The 19676-nt window shown below is 39.4% G+C and overlaps 1 protein-coding gene across 3 annotated transcripts in view; it reads left to right on the forward strand.

Moving 5' to 3' along the window:
- Window positions 1-17790, forward strand: part of MAP3K9 (mitogen-activated protein kinase kinase kinase 9) — a 53552-nt gene extending 35762 nt beyond the window's left edge. For 2 of the 3 annotated variants that reach the window (XM_048948627.1, XM_048948629.1), the window contains 3 exons: window positions 3340-3452; window positions 4094-4909; window positions 6071-10158. In XM_048948627.1, coding sequence (XP_048804584.1) covers window positions 3340-3452; window positions 4094-4909; window positions 6071-6552 — 1411 coding nt within the window. In that variant the 3' untranslated portion in view covers window positions 6553-10158. Of the gene's footprint in view, window positions 1-3339; window positions 3453-4093; window positions 4910-6070; window positions 10159-10550 lie in introns of those variants that run through there. The other variant, XM_048948628.1, reaches the window with a different exon arrangement.
- The last annotated feature ends 1886 nt before the right edge of the window (window positions 17791-19676 follow it).

A 19676-nucleotide genomic window follows, 5' to 3' on the forward strand; every position in this document is an offset into this window, starting at 1 on the left:
CTGATGTTCTTTTTTACAGTCATTGATTAATTTTTTTTTTAAAAAAGGAGATGAGTGAAGCTGGTAGAACAACACTCTACCTTGAAATAATGCTCAGAATTTTGGAAATAAGCCCCTTTTTCTGATGATTTTTTTTTTTCCTGTTCCTTCTTGTATGGTCTGAAGAACTGAGTTGCTTTTGAGCATGGACTCCTGAAAGAGTTGCTTGCTAACTGTGATTGTTCTTAGTAAGATGACAGCATTTTGCAGAGTACTTGAAATGTGATAGTATTGCTGAGGGGGCAGTGTGGTTAACATTAATGAACTGTTTTTCACTGAGATCATAGAGTCACAGAAACATTTGAGTTGGAAGGGACCCTTAGAGGCCATCTAGCCCAACTCCCCTTCAATGAACCTGAGCACCTACAGTGAGATCAGGGTACTTGGAGCTCTGTCAAGCCTGACCTTGAATGTCTCCAAGGATGGGGCATCCACCACCTCTCTGGGCAATCTGTGCTAGTGCTTCACAACCTGTATTTTAAAGATCTTCTTCCTTATATCTAATCTAAAATTCTCCTCTTTTACTGTGAAACCATTTTCCCTTGTCTTATCCCAACAGACCCTGCTAAAGAGTCTGTTGCCTTCTTTCTTACGGCCTGTTAGATACCAAAAAAGATCATGTCACACTGCAGATTATTTAAATAGAATAGGACTACATTAAAAATTAGTGCTTCAGATGATAGAGTACTTGCTTTTTTTAGTTCTTTTTTTTTTTTAATCTATTTCTAATTTGGTAGGATAGGACATTAGATTTAAGTGAAGAGCTGGACTTAGCACACAAGAGTCCAGTTTAAGCTTTCCCCATGACACTGTTTGGGTAGCAGCAGTGCTACTATTCCACAAGCTTATGTAGCTCTTTGGCCAAGCCAACATGAATATTCATCTTTTCATCACTTTCCATATATTTTTCCTTAAGATTATTATCAGATTTTTATGCAAGAATTGCATTATAGGAGTTGCTATGAAAATCTCTGATGTGAGTAAACCTACCTGTAATTAACTTTAAGAAAAGTTAATCTTCAGGAGATGACTTGTTATTCATCCTTCTGCATTTATGTTTGAGCCTAAGAAATACATATAGCAGCAGAATTCAGCAGTTGCTATGCTGAATTACTGAGACCGGATAAAGCTTTATGCTGGAATAGCATTGTGAAAATTCAGTTGTGATCTTACAGTGCCTTCTCAGGAATATCCTCTGCACAGATCTTCAGAGTCTCCTTGTAGTGTTGCTTATAATTTCGGGGAGAGGAGGAGCGAAAATATGGACTTTAACTTAAAAAGAAATCTAGCAAGTCACAAAATTATTCTGGTAGCCATTTGTATTTCTATTCAGGTTAAACTATGCTATGTGAGTAGAAGCAAATCTGTGTGGTTTTGCCAAGGGAAGATTTTTCTGAGAAGTCAAGAAGTTTATGTGCCCTCCTGTATAACAAAAGGCACTTTCCAAGGCTGTATGTACTTGACTATGAAGTAAAGGCTAAACTGAAGATCACTGCTGTCTGTTACATATGACTGTAGTCACTGCTCTCTTTGCACAGAGAGGAGAGTGTTTTCACTGCCCCACTGAAGACTCTCTTAGTAGTTGTCTGCCTGTGTTCTGTGTTGACACACTCTCTTAGACATGATCATGCTGCTAATATCATTCATTCTCACTCACCAGCTTTCTCTTAATGTGTGTCTGCTTTACGATGTTTATCCTAACTGTATATGTTGTACACACAGATAATATGGATACAGTAAGCATTCTCTGCTGCATTCCATTTCACAGCTGAGTGTAGTGTGGAGGGAATAAATTGGACTTATGTTGTAAAATCGTGTGGTTTCTTTCTTGACAAAGAGGATTCAGCCAGAACGGTTAAGGATGGGAGAACGATGAGCTCTGAAGATAGATGGGAGCTGTATGAGATGCTTTTAGTGTGATCTGAAACTATTCCTGAATGTTGGGAATAGAAAGAACATTTGGAAAGTCATGTCTATAGGTTGATCTTCAACCAACTGAACAAGTACTAAATCAAGCTAAGACCTTATGACTTTGCCAATAAAAATATAGCTAGTCTGGTTGAGCTAGTCAGTTAGGTTGAGAATAGAGGAAAAATACAAACCAAGAAAAAAAAAATCCTTACCACCTTGATATAATACGACCTTGAAATCCTGCCATGGAAGTAATCTTACAAATGCAGAGTGATTCTGGTGAAAAATGAGAATAAGGAGAGGGTCTTGATCACAATCCTTCCCTTGGAAAGAAGGGAGAATATGAGCATATGTAAGCTGTCTTCTCAAAGAACAGCACAAGTTGGTCATGTTGCTGAAAGAGGTCTCGTCTCTTCAATTCTTCCAGTAACAGACATGCTATTTTATGTCCATCCGAGATCATTCAGACAATCCATAGATGTTGTCTTCTTTCATTCAGTTTTCTGAGTAAGTGCCTTTAAGCTTTTCACCAGCATTGATGGGTTTAATGTTGGAGTTTGTAGAAGGACACCACAAAACTATCAGCTTGGAGACTACTGTTGACTGAAAAATAAATCTACTTGGCTTGTTGAGGTGTCAAAATTGTGCAGTTTACTGTTGTTGTTTCTGATATTGTGAAAGTGGTGCAGAATACGTATAGGATGATGACAGTGAATATCTGTTAACAGGACTACTAATAAGCTTAGGGGCAAGGCAAGATGCCTTTAAACTCAGATGACTTCGATGTAGGGATTTACTTTTTTTTTTGCTTGTTTTTGTTTTTTTGTATTTTTGGTCTCTAGCTAAGAGAATAACATGAACTATGGTGTGTAATTACTCATTATTCCGTAGTCTGTAGCTTATGCTTTTAACCTTTTGTACTTCAAAACAATATTTTCTCTAGAGGAATGTAATATATTCTTATGATATAGAAGCATGACTGTTGTTATGACTTCAACGAACTATATTCCCACTGAGTGATTTTTGATTTTCACTTTTCACTTGTATTTCATGTGGAAATGTTTTTAGAGCTGTTTTTCCCCTCTTCCTACTGAGCACTTTATTTTGTACTTGCCATGGCATGTTTGCCTTAGAAGAAACTCATCTAATTTCTGTCATAGTACTTAGTAGCTATGAATGCATGGTAATACTGTTTATCATCAGAGATCTTTTGACTGTTACATTGTCACAAATGAGGGAAGTGTTGTAAAATATCTTGCTAGCACAGGATTGTACATCTATGTAATTAAGATGGATTAATGCATACCCTAAATAGAGCGATAGAGAATATAGAAGGGAGGAATTAGTTTCTTGTCAGCACTCTACATCTTATTCTTTCTATTATTTCAGTCTGAAAGCTCTGGTAGAAGGATACAAACAGTGGTCATCCAGTGCACCAAACCTAGGGAAGATTCAGAGAACTGCACCTGCTTTTCCAGGATTCACCAGCTTAGCAGAGATGGGTAAAGTATTTACCTGGACTTGATATTCTCTTGATTGATATTCCGCTTTGCTATTCTGCTTCCATTCACATGAACTTTTGAATGTCCATTGAATGAACTTTTCCTTGTCTTCACCTTAAGCAATGTTTTCATTTTGATGGTGTCTAGTACCTTCACTTTGGATTTTAATATTTTGTTTATTCTTATAAGCTAGCAAGCTTCTCCTAATTCCCCTCTTCTTTCCATGCTTTCAACTCCTTTCAACTCCTTTTCTGTTAATATTTAGATGAGCAGTGTGGTTACACCCTTACTTGCCAAGGAGAGATTCTTACCATTTTCCTACCTTTTCACTCATCACTTCCATACGTACAAACTTTGGAGGTAACTGGAGCATATATCACTTCTGGTATGCTCTTTCCTTAATGGCTCATGAAAAAATCAACGTGTCAGTAACTTCTTTGGAGTTTTTGGGTACTTGTCTCAACCTGTCTGTTTTGGGATCAGTACATTGTGAGCATTTGGCAGTTGGTAAACAGTGCTTTTAGTGAGGATAGTTGCATCTTCTGAGAAGAAGCTTAACTCTCATGCGTATTTGTAAAACTTGGTGAAATTAGCTAAAGTCTTGCATCCATGCAAAGTACTTTTTTTCATTTGCTTTCCAGATGATGAAGACAGTGAATGTCTTAATGGGGAGGGCAAAGTGCACCCTTCACCTGGGCACAACCAGTCATACCTCTGCATCCCGTTTCAGAAGAATGATGACTGGGATGGGCCTTCTAGTGATGCCAATGATGAGTCCACTCCTGTGAACTCTGCTACAAGCACCCCACAGCTTACACCCACCAACAGCCTCAAACGTAGTGGCTCCCACCACAAACGGTGCGAGGTTGCCTTGCTTGGCTGTGGAGCGGTTCTGGCTGCTGCAGGCCTGGGGTTCGATCTGCTAGAAGCGGGGAAGTGTCAGCTGCTGATTGAAGAGGAGCCAGAGCCACCCAAGGAAGAGAAGAAGAAACGTGACAGCATTTTCCAGCGAGCTGGACGCCCACGCAGGAGCACTAGCCCTCCTTCTCGAAAAATCTTCAAGAAAGATGAGCCCATGTTGTTGCTTGGCGAGCCATCCACATCCCTCACCCTTCTTTCCCTGTCTTCCATTTCCGAATGTAATTCCACCCGATCCCTGCTGCGCTCAGACAGTGATGAGATTGTGGTATACGAAATGCCTGTCAGCCCTGTGACAGTCAAGGCTCCCTTGCCAGCCATTAATAACCCACTAGTTAATGTCCAGATTGAGAGATTCAAACAAGACCCCAACCAGTCCCTCACTCCCACACATGTGACGGTCTCTTCCCACACCCAGCAAGGCGGGCACAGGCGCACACCTTCTGATGGGGCCATCAAAGGGACTGGACTAGTTGTCAATGGGTGCCCAACCAGTGGATGCCCTTCCAGTAGCTGTTTAACTGGAGCACTGGGAGCAGGTAGGTTTTCAGCCATCTTCCTTTTCTTCTTCAGAAGAAGGGCCCAAACACTATAGATACTAGTTAGGAAGTGAGCATATTGCATATACAGCATCTGTTGCCAGCCCACAGGCAAGGCTCGTGGATATTGTCTTTACAAAAATAATGACTGGAACAATACAGTAACAGTCTCTATTCCATCACCTATACACCAAGGAACTCTCTGCATCATGTTGTGAGGCAGAGCCATGTTATTGTATCAAGGTACAAATACGGTTCATTTTTAATAGTTTTGCAGAATTCCATCTCTGTTGCCTTTATGCACTTGTTTGTTTTGCTGTTACAACTTTAAAGCAAATTATAATCTTTAAGGCAGTGAAGACTGAATCTCTAAAGCAGTGTGGGGCCTCTGCTGCTCTTGCTCTTATTCCTTCACAAGCCAGAGGGATTTTCTTGGGTAGGTAATGTTCTCATTGTTACAGTCTTTAGGAGTGGCTGTGACTAGATAACTTAATGCTTTCCCTATTTTTTTTCCCCTAGTAATTCACAAGAAAAGAAAAGACTAGAATGTGAAAATTAAGTCTGATTTAGCTAGACTAAATGAAATGTGGCATTGTCTGTTGAATGGAAGTCTGCAGTAAGATGCGGGTTAATACTCATTAAAATGTTCACGAAAAATTTTGTTCTATTTTAAAAACAACCAAACAAGAAAAACAGAAAGTGTCTACATTAGATTTTGTTAAATGACTCTTCTAGGGAGTTGGTCTAACTCACTGCAAACAGGTGTCTCACATCCTGCTGTGCAAGTGTCTCCCCCATCCATTCAAGCTTTTAATGGATAATGTGCCTTCCAAAGGATTTGGAGAGTTCTTACCTCTGATAGGAAGTCAAATCCATGCTGTGCAGTCTGAGAATGAAGAAAACAAATCAGAGAATGAACAAAATACTCTGCCTATGCAAGGCAAGTGAATCAGGTGTTTCACAATGTGTTGAGAACGATATAGGAATAAAGAAACCAGTTATTCTCTTCAGTCTTGAAGATATGGAGATTGTAGGTTCTGAATGGAGGCTTTCTGCTTTGAAAGTGTTTTCGCAGTGTACGTACGATAAGATTTGTCGGAACCTTTTAGAAGTGACATCTAACATGTTTCCCTCTTCTTTCACATTCTCTGTTTTGGATAGGTGTATTAAAAACACCTAGTCCAAGTAGAGATCCAAATGAGGTCCCTCGCCTGCCAGATCCCAACCTTGTTTTTCCTCCAACCCCGAGACGATGGAATGCACAGCAGGACCCCACGCTGGAAAGACCCAAGACGCTGGAGTTCCTGCCTCGGCCTCGGCCCGCAGCCAGCCGGCAGCGGCTTGATCCCTGGTGGTTTGTGTCACCTAGCAATGCCAAGGGTGAATCTTCTGCCAACAGTTCAAGTACTGACACTCCAAGCAATCTGGACTCTTGTTTTGCTAGTAGCAGCAGCACTGTAGAAGAGAGACCTGGACTTCCTGCACTGCTTCCTTTCCAGGGGAGTCATCCTGTAGAGGAGCGGACACTGTTGGACATAGATGCTGAGGGACAGAGCCAAGACAGCACCATTCCGCTATGCAGAAGTGAACTTAACACACACAAAGCTACAGCATATGAACTCAAGCAAGAATTCTGGTCTTAGTATGAAATTCACTTGGGACAGTAAGCCCCTCTAAATTCAATTCTACTTTTTGCACTGAGAATGCACTTTGAAGACAGATGAGTTAGATGCTACGGAGATCGTATGGTGCTGCCTCTGCTGAAGGTGTTGTTTAACTGCCTGATTGTTGTCTGCAGTTGGGTGTAATTTGGCGACTCAGAGCTGCTGACTTTGCTGTGGGGTTTTTCTGTAGTCTTCCCTGTCACCTTATTGCAGTTTGTATCTGCAGTAAGCTAAAATTATCATATCGAAGTCTTTGTTACTGACCTTGTAGGATTTGGCACTTGCAGTGAGTATCTATCCTGGTATTCATCAGTATTTTCAAAACTCAAATGCTGTAATACAGCAGATGCCAGTATTTATTTTTCCCAAAAATTCCAGGAAAGAAACAAGTAAATATTTGGAGACTACTTTCTCTGAAATGTGTCATTAGATAGGCCTGGGAATCATGGTGCCCCCACTGAAGGAGCAGAAGTAGCAGTCTTACTCTTTCTTGCCCTCTTTTGTTCATGTCCTAGTGTAAGGTGGATTGCTGAGGAAGGCTGTGGCGTCTCTATTGGTGGAGGTCTTGGAGAAGAGACTGGATGGTTGGGAATGAGTAGGTGTAGTTGGTCCTGGCTTCAAGGCAGAGTGAGTGGACTTCAATGATCTTTTGAGGACCCTCTCATCCCTATTTTTTCATGACCCTTTGCTTTCAAAATAGTGACTGGGGGTGTTATGACTACTTACTTCAGCCTGTTATTTTGTTTCTAGCTGTGGTTCCATTAGCCTCTTTTTTTGTGCCCCTGTATCACAGACTCATAGTTGAGTTGCCTCAGCTTTGGGAGGGAAATGGACAGGAACTCTAACTTCTGCAAGCAACATGCAGCTTTAAAGAAAGTTATGCCCCTCATTGTTTTTCTTCCTGTTTCTCATGTTTTTTAGGAGTGGCCCTGTAAACCCGAGGTGGTTCCTGTGCATGCTGCTACTTGTTCAAGGATCTTTTGAAATTGAGACTTGTGTTGTTAGTAGTTGGATTGTGCAAATAGGAATCAGAACATCTGGATTCTGTCTTCTTTAGTCACTGACTCACTGTGTGACCTTGGGCAAATAATGTAACCTCTCCGTGCCTGAATTTCCCCATCTGTAAATAACAGGGATAATACCTACCTCACAAGGGGGGTGGGACCTATGTAGTATGTTCTTTGAGATCTTTGTGTGGAAGGCAGTATAGGCAGGTAAAACATTTGTTCAGATTTGTAAAAGCTCTTACTTGGTCAAGGAAGACCAGGTAAGAAGACCTCCTGCCTTGAAGGAGGAAGTCACACGACTAATGTGTGCATACACTCAGTTTTCTTCAGAGGCTGCAAGTGTGTCTGCGCTCCCAGCAAGTCTGTGTTATTGGGTTTAATGAGAGCTTCATTTGTTCCCAGTTTTGGCATTATAAATAAGGGATGTGGCCTTTTTACATGAGTGTGTTAGGGTAGTCTGCTTTATTGAGGGTACAGCTTATCTGTAAGCTCTTCCTATACAGATCTTTGCTCATTTTGCTAATCTACTTACCATTTGGGTGCAAATAACTGATTTGGCAGTGCTGCCAATGCTGCCTTCCTGTCAGGGAAGTCCAGTTCTGTTGTGAAGGCACTGTGGATGAATACTTTCTTGCAGCAGCACAGAGAACATGAGCATTTAGATGTTTATAACCTTAATATTAAAAACCAGCATGTGTGGGGAAATATTCTCCTTAGTATTTTTAATTCAGTTTGAGGGCTAAAAGCATCATGTTGCTGTGGGTCAAGTGTATCTTCTTAGCAAGCAAGCACAGTATGTTACCATCAAGGAAAGTCATGGACTTCTTGTTCCTCACATTCCACAAAATTTGTTTAATGTCTGAATTTCTTTTTGCTGCCTACTCCACTGAACTCTCCAGAGCTAGCCTTAATGATGCTACACTAGCTGCTAATGCTGGATAGACTGTTGACTGTGTAGACAAGGTGCTCTGGTGTGTCGCAAAGAAGAAAATTGATGTTTCTGGCCCTTTCGTTAAGTGTAAACCTTTAGGTTTTTTTTTTTTTTAATTTCTTGTGCATTCGTCCTTTTGTTTTTCATTTCTGAAACCTCAATGTGTGTGTGATCCAGGAACTTCAAAAACAAACAAACGCCAGCAAAAAGCACCTCAAGGGAAGCCTGATCAGAAGTTGTGTCAGAAGAACATAAAGCAAGGCATTAAAACTATCTAGTTTTCAGTCTCCCTTACCCTTTTTGAAAGTCTGAGACAAAACTGGATCAGCTGTTCTTTCTATGCAAAAAGCATTATTCCAAAGTGATGGGAAGAAGCATCTGCTCTGCAAAGACATGATGTAGAATTGCTCTTTTGCATAGGAAAGTTAATGAAGTGTCAGAATCCCTTCTCTCACTTTTAGATAACCACTTGGTGAAAGCTATGGGTAGCTAACCATAGGAGGATTTTGTGCCAAAGGGCAGCTGCCCTAACACCAAATGGACAGTGAAGGAACTGGTTGATACCGGTGACAAAGAGTCATGGATCCAGATGAGGGTTTCTGGCTTAGATGTTCTCTATTACGAAGCGGCTAGAAAGACAGGGTAGGAACAATGTTTTCTAAATGCTCCTCAGATGCAATTATCTTAATCGAATCCAGCATGTGAGATAAAAACAAGATTGACTCTGGGCATCAACCCCTAAATAAGCTTTCCAGTTTGGAGTCCTGAGGGTACCAAGGAAGAGGAAATCTGTTGTAAAACAAAGCTGTTTACTTTAGCAGGTGGTGGGATACTTTCTGACAGGCAGAGGGCTCTCAAGGCAAAGTCATGTGTTCTACTGTATGCATCCTGAAAGCTGTTGCCGCTGGTGCCTTGAGGCCCAGAGGCCATCTGAATGTTAAAGCTAGTTTGTAACCTTTTCGGTTATCCATCTATGGTGTACTGGTTTGATTACTCTCCTGTCTTATTCTATTTGTTTCCTTTTCCTTCCCAGCTCTAGGCAGTGAGGTGCCCCAAGTCCCAGAGTTCACTCTAGTCCACTATATACCGAGAAAATCTGAGCCAGTCAGAAAGCTCACATACCTTTTTTTGTCTACTGGCTTTCATTTATTTGTCAGTGAGACAAAAATTTCATTATTATATTGATATACCTGCTAGTATATCAAGAACCTGGAGTTCTTGAGGAAAATGGGGAAAATCTTGCTGTAAAATACCCTTAAATACGTGAATAGGTTGCATTTTCTGCTGAGAAAAAGAGAACATGAGCACAAATTTACTGAGCAGCCTAAAACAATGATAAAAGAGAGGAGTAAAACGTATTAAAGTTGTTTAGAGCTCACAAAGAAGAAATAACCTCATTACTCTTAGTATCAATTACAAAATGTTATTGCTGTGAAATTTTTCAGATTTGGAAATACATGTTTTATTTTAAATAGTTGACTGGTAATATATATATCACTAATTTATGTAATTGACTTATTTAGAATATGTTTGCCAGCTCTTGAAAATATGCTGTCTAGCAGTCTGCCTGTTTTCCCTGTAAAATTGAGAGGAAAGCACAGACTTAGCAACAGTGCAAAAAAATTACTTCCAAAAAAAAAAAAATTTCTACTGGTTTCACAGAAATTGAATGTGGGACAGATAGAGAGAAGAAAGCTTTTGTGTCAAAGCTAAAAAATTATGGATGGTTATAGATTCTTTGTAATATTGTTGCTTCCTATGGACTGCACAGTGCTCTGTTTCACCATCAAGTAGATCTTATCTCCTTTGAGCCTTCTCTGAGGTGCAAATGTAACTTTTTATAGGTACCCTTTTTCCTTCAGATTATTTGCTGCAGCAGATTCATATTCAGTGCGGGCCAGAGAATCTCAATGAAAATATTCTTTTTGTATTGGTTTTTCTTAACAGAATGAGAATTTTCAAAGTAAAATTTTCATTAGTGATGTAGAAAGACCTTTGGGTTTGGTATGCTTTTATGATGTATTTTTCTGTACCTCTAGGAATGGGAGTAGTTGCCTTCCTCTTCATAGCATGCTGTTATCTTAAGACTTGTGGACAGTGCTGCGTAGAGATGTTACTGGATGAAACTGGATACCTCTCATTCAGCTGAAGGTGAGGCAGTAATTAATGGTCAAGTAAAGAGAGGTCTTTGCCATTTGGAGTGCTTTATTAAATAGTAAATCACAGGAAACCTCCTAACTTGAACCACCACCTTTCTATCTTTTATTTAACTTTGATTTGAACTTAATTCACTTCTATGGAATGAATATGGGATCTGAAGACCGATTAGATGTGTGGAACACAACCTAATTACTATATCCCAGAATTCAGTGTTGGCTTGTTGCCTTTGTAAGTATCTCTAAGCTAATATTAATGTTTATTTCTTTGGGGTTTTTTTTTTGACAATTTTCTTCTTGGAAAAAAGATGGTTATTAGTTTCTAATATTTTCTGTGTGTTTTGGAAATATTCTTAAAAACTCTATCAGCTCTGTGGAAAATAGGAAGTCTTCTCTTGCATAGTGATATAGATCTTTCTTTTGACATAAAACAAGGGGACCGTTAGAAATGAAAAATTCTGATCCCTTTTACTATAGGGTAGTTGCCTTCCTTTGCTTCTATACTTATAACTTGTTTAAGGTTGTAATTTGGGTAAAACTGGATGCTAACAGTGACAGGAGAGGCATATGTTAAAAGATTATTTACAAACAAGCAATGAATACAGCATGTGCAGAAACAAAACTGAAATATGCTGTCATGAAGGATAACTTTATGACTTCATAAACACTTTGGTTCATTATATTATTAAGGTATCTTTAAGAAAGAATGCCTTCCTATGTTTTTCTTTATAGTTTACTTTGGAAGATTAGAATAAGGTGCTTGGCACAGACTCTCTTCTTGCATCTGGCTGGACAGAATGGGATTTTAACCAAATGCTTGTTTTTTGTATTTCCATATCTAATCTGTGGTTTAGACTTTCCTATTTCTTTTGCTTAGCAAACAAGTCTTAAGAAGAACTTGTTTCTTCAGCTCTGCTGTCACAGTTTCACAAAGCAGTACCAAAATGCATTTATGGCTTACTTTGCTACTCCCATCTTATTAAATACACTGGTAGAATGTTACCTGCTATAGTTTTAATGTTCATTTGCTTTTGTTTTTTCTCATGCTCAGCTTTTTTAAGCAGCATTACCACTGATCAGAGACAAATACAGCTTCTGAAATCACCTACATCAGCTTTATTTTTATGTGTTAAAAACAGTCATTCCCACCTTAGAAGTGTGTGCCTGATTATAAGGTAATTTCCCACTGGTGACTGGGTCGGGGGTCTCGCATAGCTACCAGAATTCTTATTGTCCCTCTGTAACAAGAATCTCCTTTTTTTTTTTTTTTTTTTCCCCAGTAGAAAACACTTCATCAGTGTTGTGTACAAGAGCCACATTTCACCTCTTTCTGTACATGAGTAATAGAATCTTCTTTTTCTTTGTTTCCAAATGACAAGGAGCATCATTTTACCTACTGAGTGTGGCTACTTGTGCTGGTCTTTCTAAGCCTCTGAATTACATCTGTGTGTTTTAGGTGCATCTTGTATTGCTAGGTGCCTTCTATTTCATGTGCATCTTTGCTAGGGCCTTAGGTTGTTTTCTGGAAGGAACTCTTGGTTGTAGCTTTCAGTACTGCAGTTTTCTTCATCATACATTCAGCTAAACACCAGTGATACCAACGTTTCATGTCCTTCAGTTTGCTGACTTGTGTATACCCTTGTGGAAACAAGTATGCTATTGCTAATTCTCCATCTCTCAATTAGAATTCTAAATACGTGATTCCGTGGCTGTCTCTTGTCAGTTATTTGTTCTTGTTGCCATAGTATTTTGGCAGAAGGCAGAAACCAACATTATCTTATCTGTGCTTTGACCTAAAACATTTTCAAGGTAGAAGCATAAAACACAAGTGGGGGAAGTATAAGTGTGGAGGTTAGCAGAAATTAACCAGTACAAGGGGTGAAATTTTCTATCTTACTGTACTAAACAGTGGTCAGAGGACACTGACCAAGAGCTGCTTGGTAACCTATTGGTGTCATAGTTAAATTGAGTCCTAAAGAAAAATTTGAGGATTGTGTGGTGACTTTGTTTCTGGTTGATTTGTTTTCTTTTACCCTGAGCTACCTCATTTGTACAGATGGAGTGGAAATAAAGGACAAGTTATAAGAATTGCTCTAGATAAACAATTGAAACTAGAATGGTGAGAGCACCAAGGAAAACACTTGTGTTTGGCTCTTTGACATTCAAATTCCTTATGGAAAAATAAAACCAGCTGTTCATTTCCAAAAATTAAGATTATTCTTTTATTATGTAAATCTCCAAAATAAACAATAACAAGGCACAAAGTATATTTCCTGATGGTTTTTGACCTGTGGAAGAGCTAAATTTCCAATCTAAAAGGTGATTATTTCATACTGGTCACTGCTGCTGCTTTTAAAGGTAGAAGTATGTTTTTTGAGAACATTTTTTTTTTCTAAATAATCTCATGTACTCTTTAAGTGAGCCTATATGCAGTCTTGTTTCCCTTGTAGTTTTCCTAGTATTGTAGAATCCTTAGATGTTGCAAGGGACTCTGAAGGCCATCTAGTCCAAATCTCCTGCAGTGAACAGGGACATCCACAGCTAGATCAGGTTGCCTGGGGAATATATTTGATTCTAATGCAGCTCTTGTATCTGAGTGCTGATGGTGTGTGGATAGTCAACTATAGCTCATTTTAAGAAACTATGACACGTTTTTACTGTGTAACATAGTGGATTTTTCTGCTCAACTTGAAGTGGACTACTGTTAGTCTGTAGCTGATGGGGTCAGATAGATGTGTATCTAGCAAATGTGGACCTAGAACAGATCTGCAGGAGGAATGCCAAAGTTGCATTTGCTTAGAGAAGGATAATTGAAAGATAATAATGGTGAGGGAAAATGTTCCTCCACTATTCAGAAGTAATTCTCTAGGATCTTGACCGTGCTTGAATTTTAGCTTCCATACAGTGAGAGCTCAATGGATTTTAATAAAAAATTTTTTTGACTGAAGCCCTGGCATAAGACCAAGACAAAGTATTTACGTTATTTAGGAGTGATTGACACTGTCTCCTTGTCCTACCTTGATTGTTCCAGTTTAGCATTTTCTCAAGAACAGATGCTGAGTAAAACTATCCTTCTTGCCTTGAAGCAGGAGGAGAGAGGTGTGAGTCCGAGAAAGAAGAATCATTGCTATAGCCGTGTCCTAATGCATTTCCTTATCACTCTGCCAGCAGCAGAGGTTATAGTGGAGCAGGAAGACATACCAGTGTTTTTCCAAGCTTTATTGGTGAGAATGCTGCTAAAATAAGATTTTAGTATATAAACAAGCAAGTTGGGAAGCCTTATATTTAACTACTTGTTATTAAGTTTCAAAACAAATGTGTCCTCTGATTATTATCTGGCATTGCTCAATTGCACACTTATCTTATTGAGTTTAACTACAGCTGGAGAAGAGCTGAACTCTTTCCTTGAGTTCTTGGGGATGCGGCTACTTTTGATTATTTTGGGAGGTAAAGTAATGTTTTCTCCTAGTCCCACTTTGCGTTGCAAAACGAGTTGTCTCTCCTGACTAATTGTCCAGATATTCGTAGTAAGCTTCTATTTCTGCCTTGCATGCTTTGGTGAGTGGCTCTTAAAATGTCATCATGGTTAGCGTTTGTGTCTGAATAGGGCAGCTAATACCTCTGAGCTGATTTTTCACACTGCATCTCAAACAGATGTTATTACATTAGTTCTGCCATTGCTCTGTTTTCAAGGTTATCTTGGCAACCATAACATCCAGAAATCCTAGACTATATAAAAAGTAAAGCAGCAGAAAAAAAAAGAAAACATACCAATGCTTACCAATTGAACAGCTGAGTTGTGCCAGTGGTCTTTGCAGAGAGTAAAAAACATTCTTCTGCAGCGTAGGTCTCTGCGAGACAGCTGAATTCCAAGTGGAGAATGTACCTGTATCTGCTTAATGTCAACAGGCACCAGTGCCTCTCCTATTTGGCAGTTTTTATATTAAATCGTGTAAAGCCAAAAACATATAGTAGTAAAAGTTTATATGTAGGGTACTGTCTTGTAACTAGGAGGGGAAGAGGTCTCAATTCAAGAAAGCATACTTAAACATCACCGAAATCAATGGAATGTATCTATGGGGCTAAATGCACAAAACCTCAAGTCAGCAAAGCTGTTATGATCTGATCTGGGGGGTTGTCTTGTAGAGATTAATGGTGAAGGACCAGTCTCCATATTTTGTCAGAGGGAGTTCCTTCACAAGCCTTTGGGTAAATGCAGGCTCGATTTGCTCTGACTTACGTGGCCTTTCCATGCCTGCATTTTCCATCCTATTTGATCGCTAGTTCTTACCATAAACAGGGAAAGCTTTGAGAATATTTTCTGACACAGGAGAGATCAATAACTTCTGCACTAGCAGACTGCTGGCTTCAGAGGGGGCAGTAAATGGTGTGTGGAGGCTGTGTGTACAAATTTTGATTTAACCTGAAGTATTTTCTCAGGTTTTTTCATTTCGGAAATGCAGCCTTCCAGGTTAGTGTACAGATTTGACAAATGTGGAAGTGATCAGTGTCTACTGTTATTGTTAGGGTTCTTGGATTCTTGCTTGCCAGCTGTTGGCCCAGCACTTCATGCTGGTATATATGACTTCTTTGTCATAAATTCAGAACAAACTGGGAATATCAGAGATATTTTGCCTGACTTCAGTTGAGAGGCTTATATGGAGCGGGGAGGGGCGGTAGTGGTGGAAAAATCAGGGAAACTACCTGTGATTTTAACAGTGTCTCTTCTGTGGCTTTGAAAGTCTGAATTTCACAGCCAGAGAATGTATTTCCTCCCTCTTTTTATAAGCTACATCTTTCTTTTGCCTTATTAATTGTGGATCTGTTCCTGCTTCTGTTTAAAGCCAGTTGCAAAAAACAGTGACCTGAATTTCCTAGGTACAGTGTTGTCAAATCTGAAGAACCAGGTGAGTAGTTGACTCCAGTGTAAGATCGTACGCCCATGTCCATTTTTTTTTGAGGTATGGGATAGTTCCTGCTTGTGTTGAAATCCCTGTGTGAAAAGTGTTAGGTACTTTGTAAGGAGCTCCAATCTCTGCAGGACTGGGATTCATCTGATGACTGAAGTATTTCCAGTCCATTTTTGGAGACCTCTGTATGTCTTCTGTTCATGATGTTCAAAAGTCTTTTACTATGGAAGTAGCACCTGAAGGTGTGTTTTTGCCCAAACAACCTGCAATGAAGCAGTTGCATTAGCAAATGGTAATGTACCCCAGAGTTGAGTAAAATAACAGAGGCCACCAAGGTTATTCTTGTTTGTGTGATGAAATGTTGTCAAATGAAGTGATTTGTTGGAGCCTTCCTGTAACCTCTGTACAGCAGTAAGCTTAGGGGAAAATAAGATTGCATTATTTTTTAAAAAGCTTTATTTGTGACCTGGCTTTGTTGCCTCTGACCCTAACTTAAATAGTTAAATTATATTAATGTCCAGTTTGTTTCACTGTAGGTAACACATCAACTGAATACTCTTGTGCATAATCTACTGTATCTTTCCTCTGTTCTGTGTCAATGTATTATGTGTATTTGGATTACGGTTCTTTTTTATTGTATTAAATTATTTTATGTTATAGAACAATATTTAAGCAAAGCAAAGAGCTGATGAAAGTTGTTGGCGTTTTGGGATTTTTTTTTCTCTTTGCTTTTTTTTGGATGTACTGTAAATTGTAAACCAAGGATGCCAAGCAGGCTTGGTTCAATGGCTAAAATTATTGTATTACAGTGTAATGCTGATCTAGGCCTTGTCTCAACACTAGAGCACACAGACTTGAATAAAACTGTTATAAAAGTGATTGTCTTTAGGTCCTGAGTTCTTAGCTTTGTGCTTTAGATAATTTGAACAGATGTTTAGAACAGCAGTATCGTTACCTTGCTCTGAGGAGCATGTATTTTCTTCCCAGTGCCACGACAGGTTTTTTTTTTTATTAGTCATCTTGGTTCTGATAACTGTTCCAGTCCTGGGCTTTTCTGGAGTTTTGAAATCTGTCCTAAATCCACAGTCTGATATCAGTCTTGGCATACAGTATCTGTGCTAACATCTAGCTCTGAACAGGGTATTTAATTGCTTTTATTAAGGTTAATATTTCTGTTCTGTTAGCTTAAGATTTTTGTGCTCTTTATTTAGCATCCTAGCCAGATGATGAGTCTGAATGCCTAGATCTGTAGCAAATGCAGTAACACATTTTATGCTTGATGACATTTAGCAGATGGTTTAGATTCACGTCTGTTGCTATGCCTTTGTCCTTGCCACCTTATTAAGATACCATTGCTTGAACCAGTTTTCAAACTCTCTTTCACGTGCTGCCAGACTGAAAGATGACATGGTTTTGATTCCTGTGTGTTTGAGTCCTGGCTTATGACTTTGCTGTTGTCTGACATAATTACTTATGTAGGTTGCTCTGAAAGTAATGCCTCCCATTTTATTTCCATGGAAACTATAACAGATACAAAGAACATAATAACGCAGTTTGGTAGAGCAAATTCTCAGCTACAAAACAATGTTTTTCAACATAGTCAGCAGCAATGCATTTTTGCTAGCAGTGGACTAGAGCCTGCATGCCTCACTTGCATTAAAAAAAATAATAATAATAAAAATCTGCACCGTTGGAGATGACCACTGCCACCACTACTTAAATGCACCACCCACTATCTTACTGTGCTCGCATCCACTGCTTGGTCTCAGTAAACATTCGGCAAACATGAGTGAGTGTTAGTGGGTGTAACTTTTTCTGCTGGGAGGAATTCATTGACACACCTTTGTTTCATATGCCCTTCCATGTCAAACACCATCTTGTCAGGCTGTCCCTCTGCTGCCAGCACAGCAACAAAATGTAATGGAATCTTGATGGAAGGTTCAGCCTTTACTGTCGTACCACCTGCCATGCCTCTGACATCATGGGCCAACATAATACAATAGGAGGCATTACTTCGGAATTTTGTAATTTTTGTAACTTGTAATTTTATCTTTTTAAGGAATAACTGTGTGCTACAAGTTTCATAATTTCCTTTGAGAAATGACTTTTCTCTAGTCACCTTCCCTCCAGATTTTTGAATGCCTTGGGCTTAAACAATTTCTGCCTTCTGTAATAGTTGCTATAATATGGTTCTATTCTAAAAGAATCTGATGTTCTAGCTGGATTTGTTCTCCTGTCACAACTACGAGGTTACCATGACATTCAGGCTGACCTCATCAGGAACAAAAATCTGGATGCGTTATGGCAGATAAGTTTCTGCTTGTGAATACAGCTCCTGTAGAAAATGGCAGGATCACAACGCGCTACGTGAGAACGTAAACCTTGAATTTTCTTAAGCAGAGGTATCTAACTACTATCAGAAAAAGAGGGTCCTAAATAAAAGTTGCCAGGATCTCTGTGGGCACAAAATAAACATCAGTGGGTGTTTTGGGATGAGTAACATTAGTTTTTATTTTCTTGATGTGTAGGTAGGGGTTGGTAATACAAACATCACTGTCTTAATAAGACTTATCCTCATGCTTGGACTTCTGGCTCTTTACTACTTAATGAGAAATCTTATTAAATATCTTGTGACTTACCATTAAGGCCTTATTAATTTAACAACAAATCCCAGTGTAGTGGGAAGAGTTTGGATCAACTGATATTGCTCTATCATAAAGTAGAGCAGAACTATGATTGTGCTATTAATATAGGCAAAGCCTACTTCACTGTAGCTCATAATTGTCTTGGTTTGTGTTGGTCTAGTTCTGTAGTTCATTGCTGTAATAAAATGCAACCAGAGCCAAGGAGGAGTATGAGGAGGAACAGGACCCAGGAGGCTCTCATGGCTGCTTGGGGATTCAGAACCTCAGCTTTTGCTGTGTATGGAGAAAGAAGCCACTTCTGCACCTTCCATACACAGTGTTTCTACTACAGACAGATGAGACCCAAAACCATTAATGACTGGGTTTCTTCTCTTCAATGCAGTTTTCAGTCTTTGTTTTCATTGAATCAGAATGCTTTCTCTGGAGCAGTTGGTCATAATGATGTTTGCCAACTAATTTCTTGCAGCCCTGATATTAGGACTACACAGTTCTTGCAGACCACTGTTCTAGTTCAGCCTGAAGTATTTTTTCTTTCACAAATTGCACACAAGATGGGACAGCCACTTTTCTCCTTCATTTATGTACATCTTTGAGCAACGCAATTTCAGGCAATATCCCTCATTCTCCTTCTGTCTAGAGATATGGGTGAGGAGTCCAGTGTTGTCTTCTTAACTCTGAAATGTCCTCAGAGTAACTTAGTTTTCAGCATTTTTCAACAGCCATTACAGCATCTGTTGTCTGCTGCTTGATCACAGATTCTTTCTCTTAAAACTAAATATGGAATTGATCTTAAAACAAAAAAAGAAAGTGGCAGGCTCAAAACTGAAAGCAATGTCTAGAAAACCTAGGAATTTGGTGTAATAGTTTGCTACTTATGCAAAACTTTCCTGGCTTTATATCTATGTTGTCTTCAAGATGTAAGTGCCATTAATATCTATTCAGTACGAGAAGAGTTGAGGAGTTTCAGGACCAGAAGGAGGTGAGACAAGCTACCATGAAAGCGTTTGGGCACCAATAATATGTTGTGTGTCTTACCAATAGGAGTGTTAGAACAGCTTTTGCTTTGCCCAGCTCCCTCTGTGTGGCTGGAGTACTCTGCCTGGACCTGAGTTCTCATCAGAAAGGCAGTAAGCTGAGAAGTAACTCGGGCTGGCACTTGGGTCTGTGCAGAGGGCTGGCTGCCTGGTCACAGATGAATCAAATCTACGTGTTCCACTTGGTCTCCTTCCCTGTGTCAGTCTGACACTTGGTATCCCTTACAGATCATCTCTGTGCACAATCTCAGGTGTGTCCCTGCCTTTGGCTTTCAGTACAGCTTGGTGATGGTGCCACTAATTTGTCCTGCACAAGGAAGAACAAGGGATTCATCTGCATCTCGGCATCATGCTGCTGTCACAGGTATGTGCATTAAGTATTGTTTTTTTTCTTTTTTTTTTTTTTTTTTTTTTAGCAAA

Source organism: Lagopus muta, chromosome 6, assembly GCF_023343835.1.
Source record: "Lagopus muta isolate bLagMut1 chromosome 6, bLagMut1 primary, whole genome shotgun sequence".
Lineage (NCBI taxonomy): Eukaryota > Metazoa > Chordata > Aves > Galliformes > Phasianidae > Lagopus > Lagopus muta.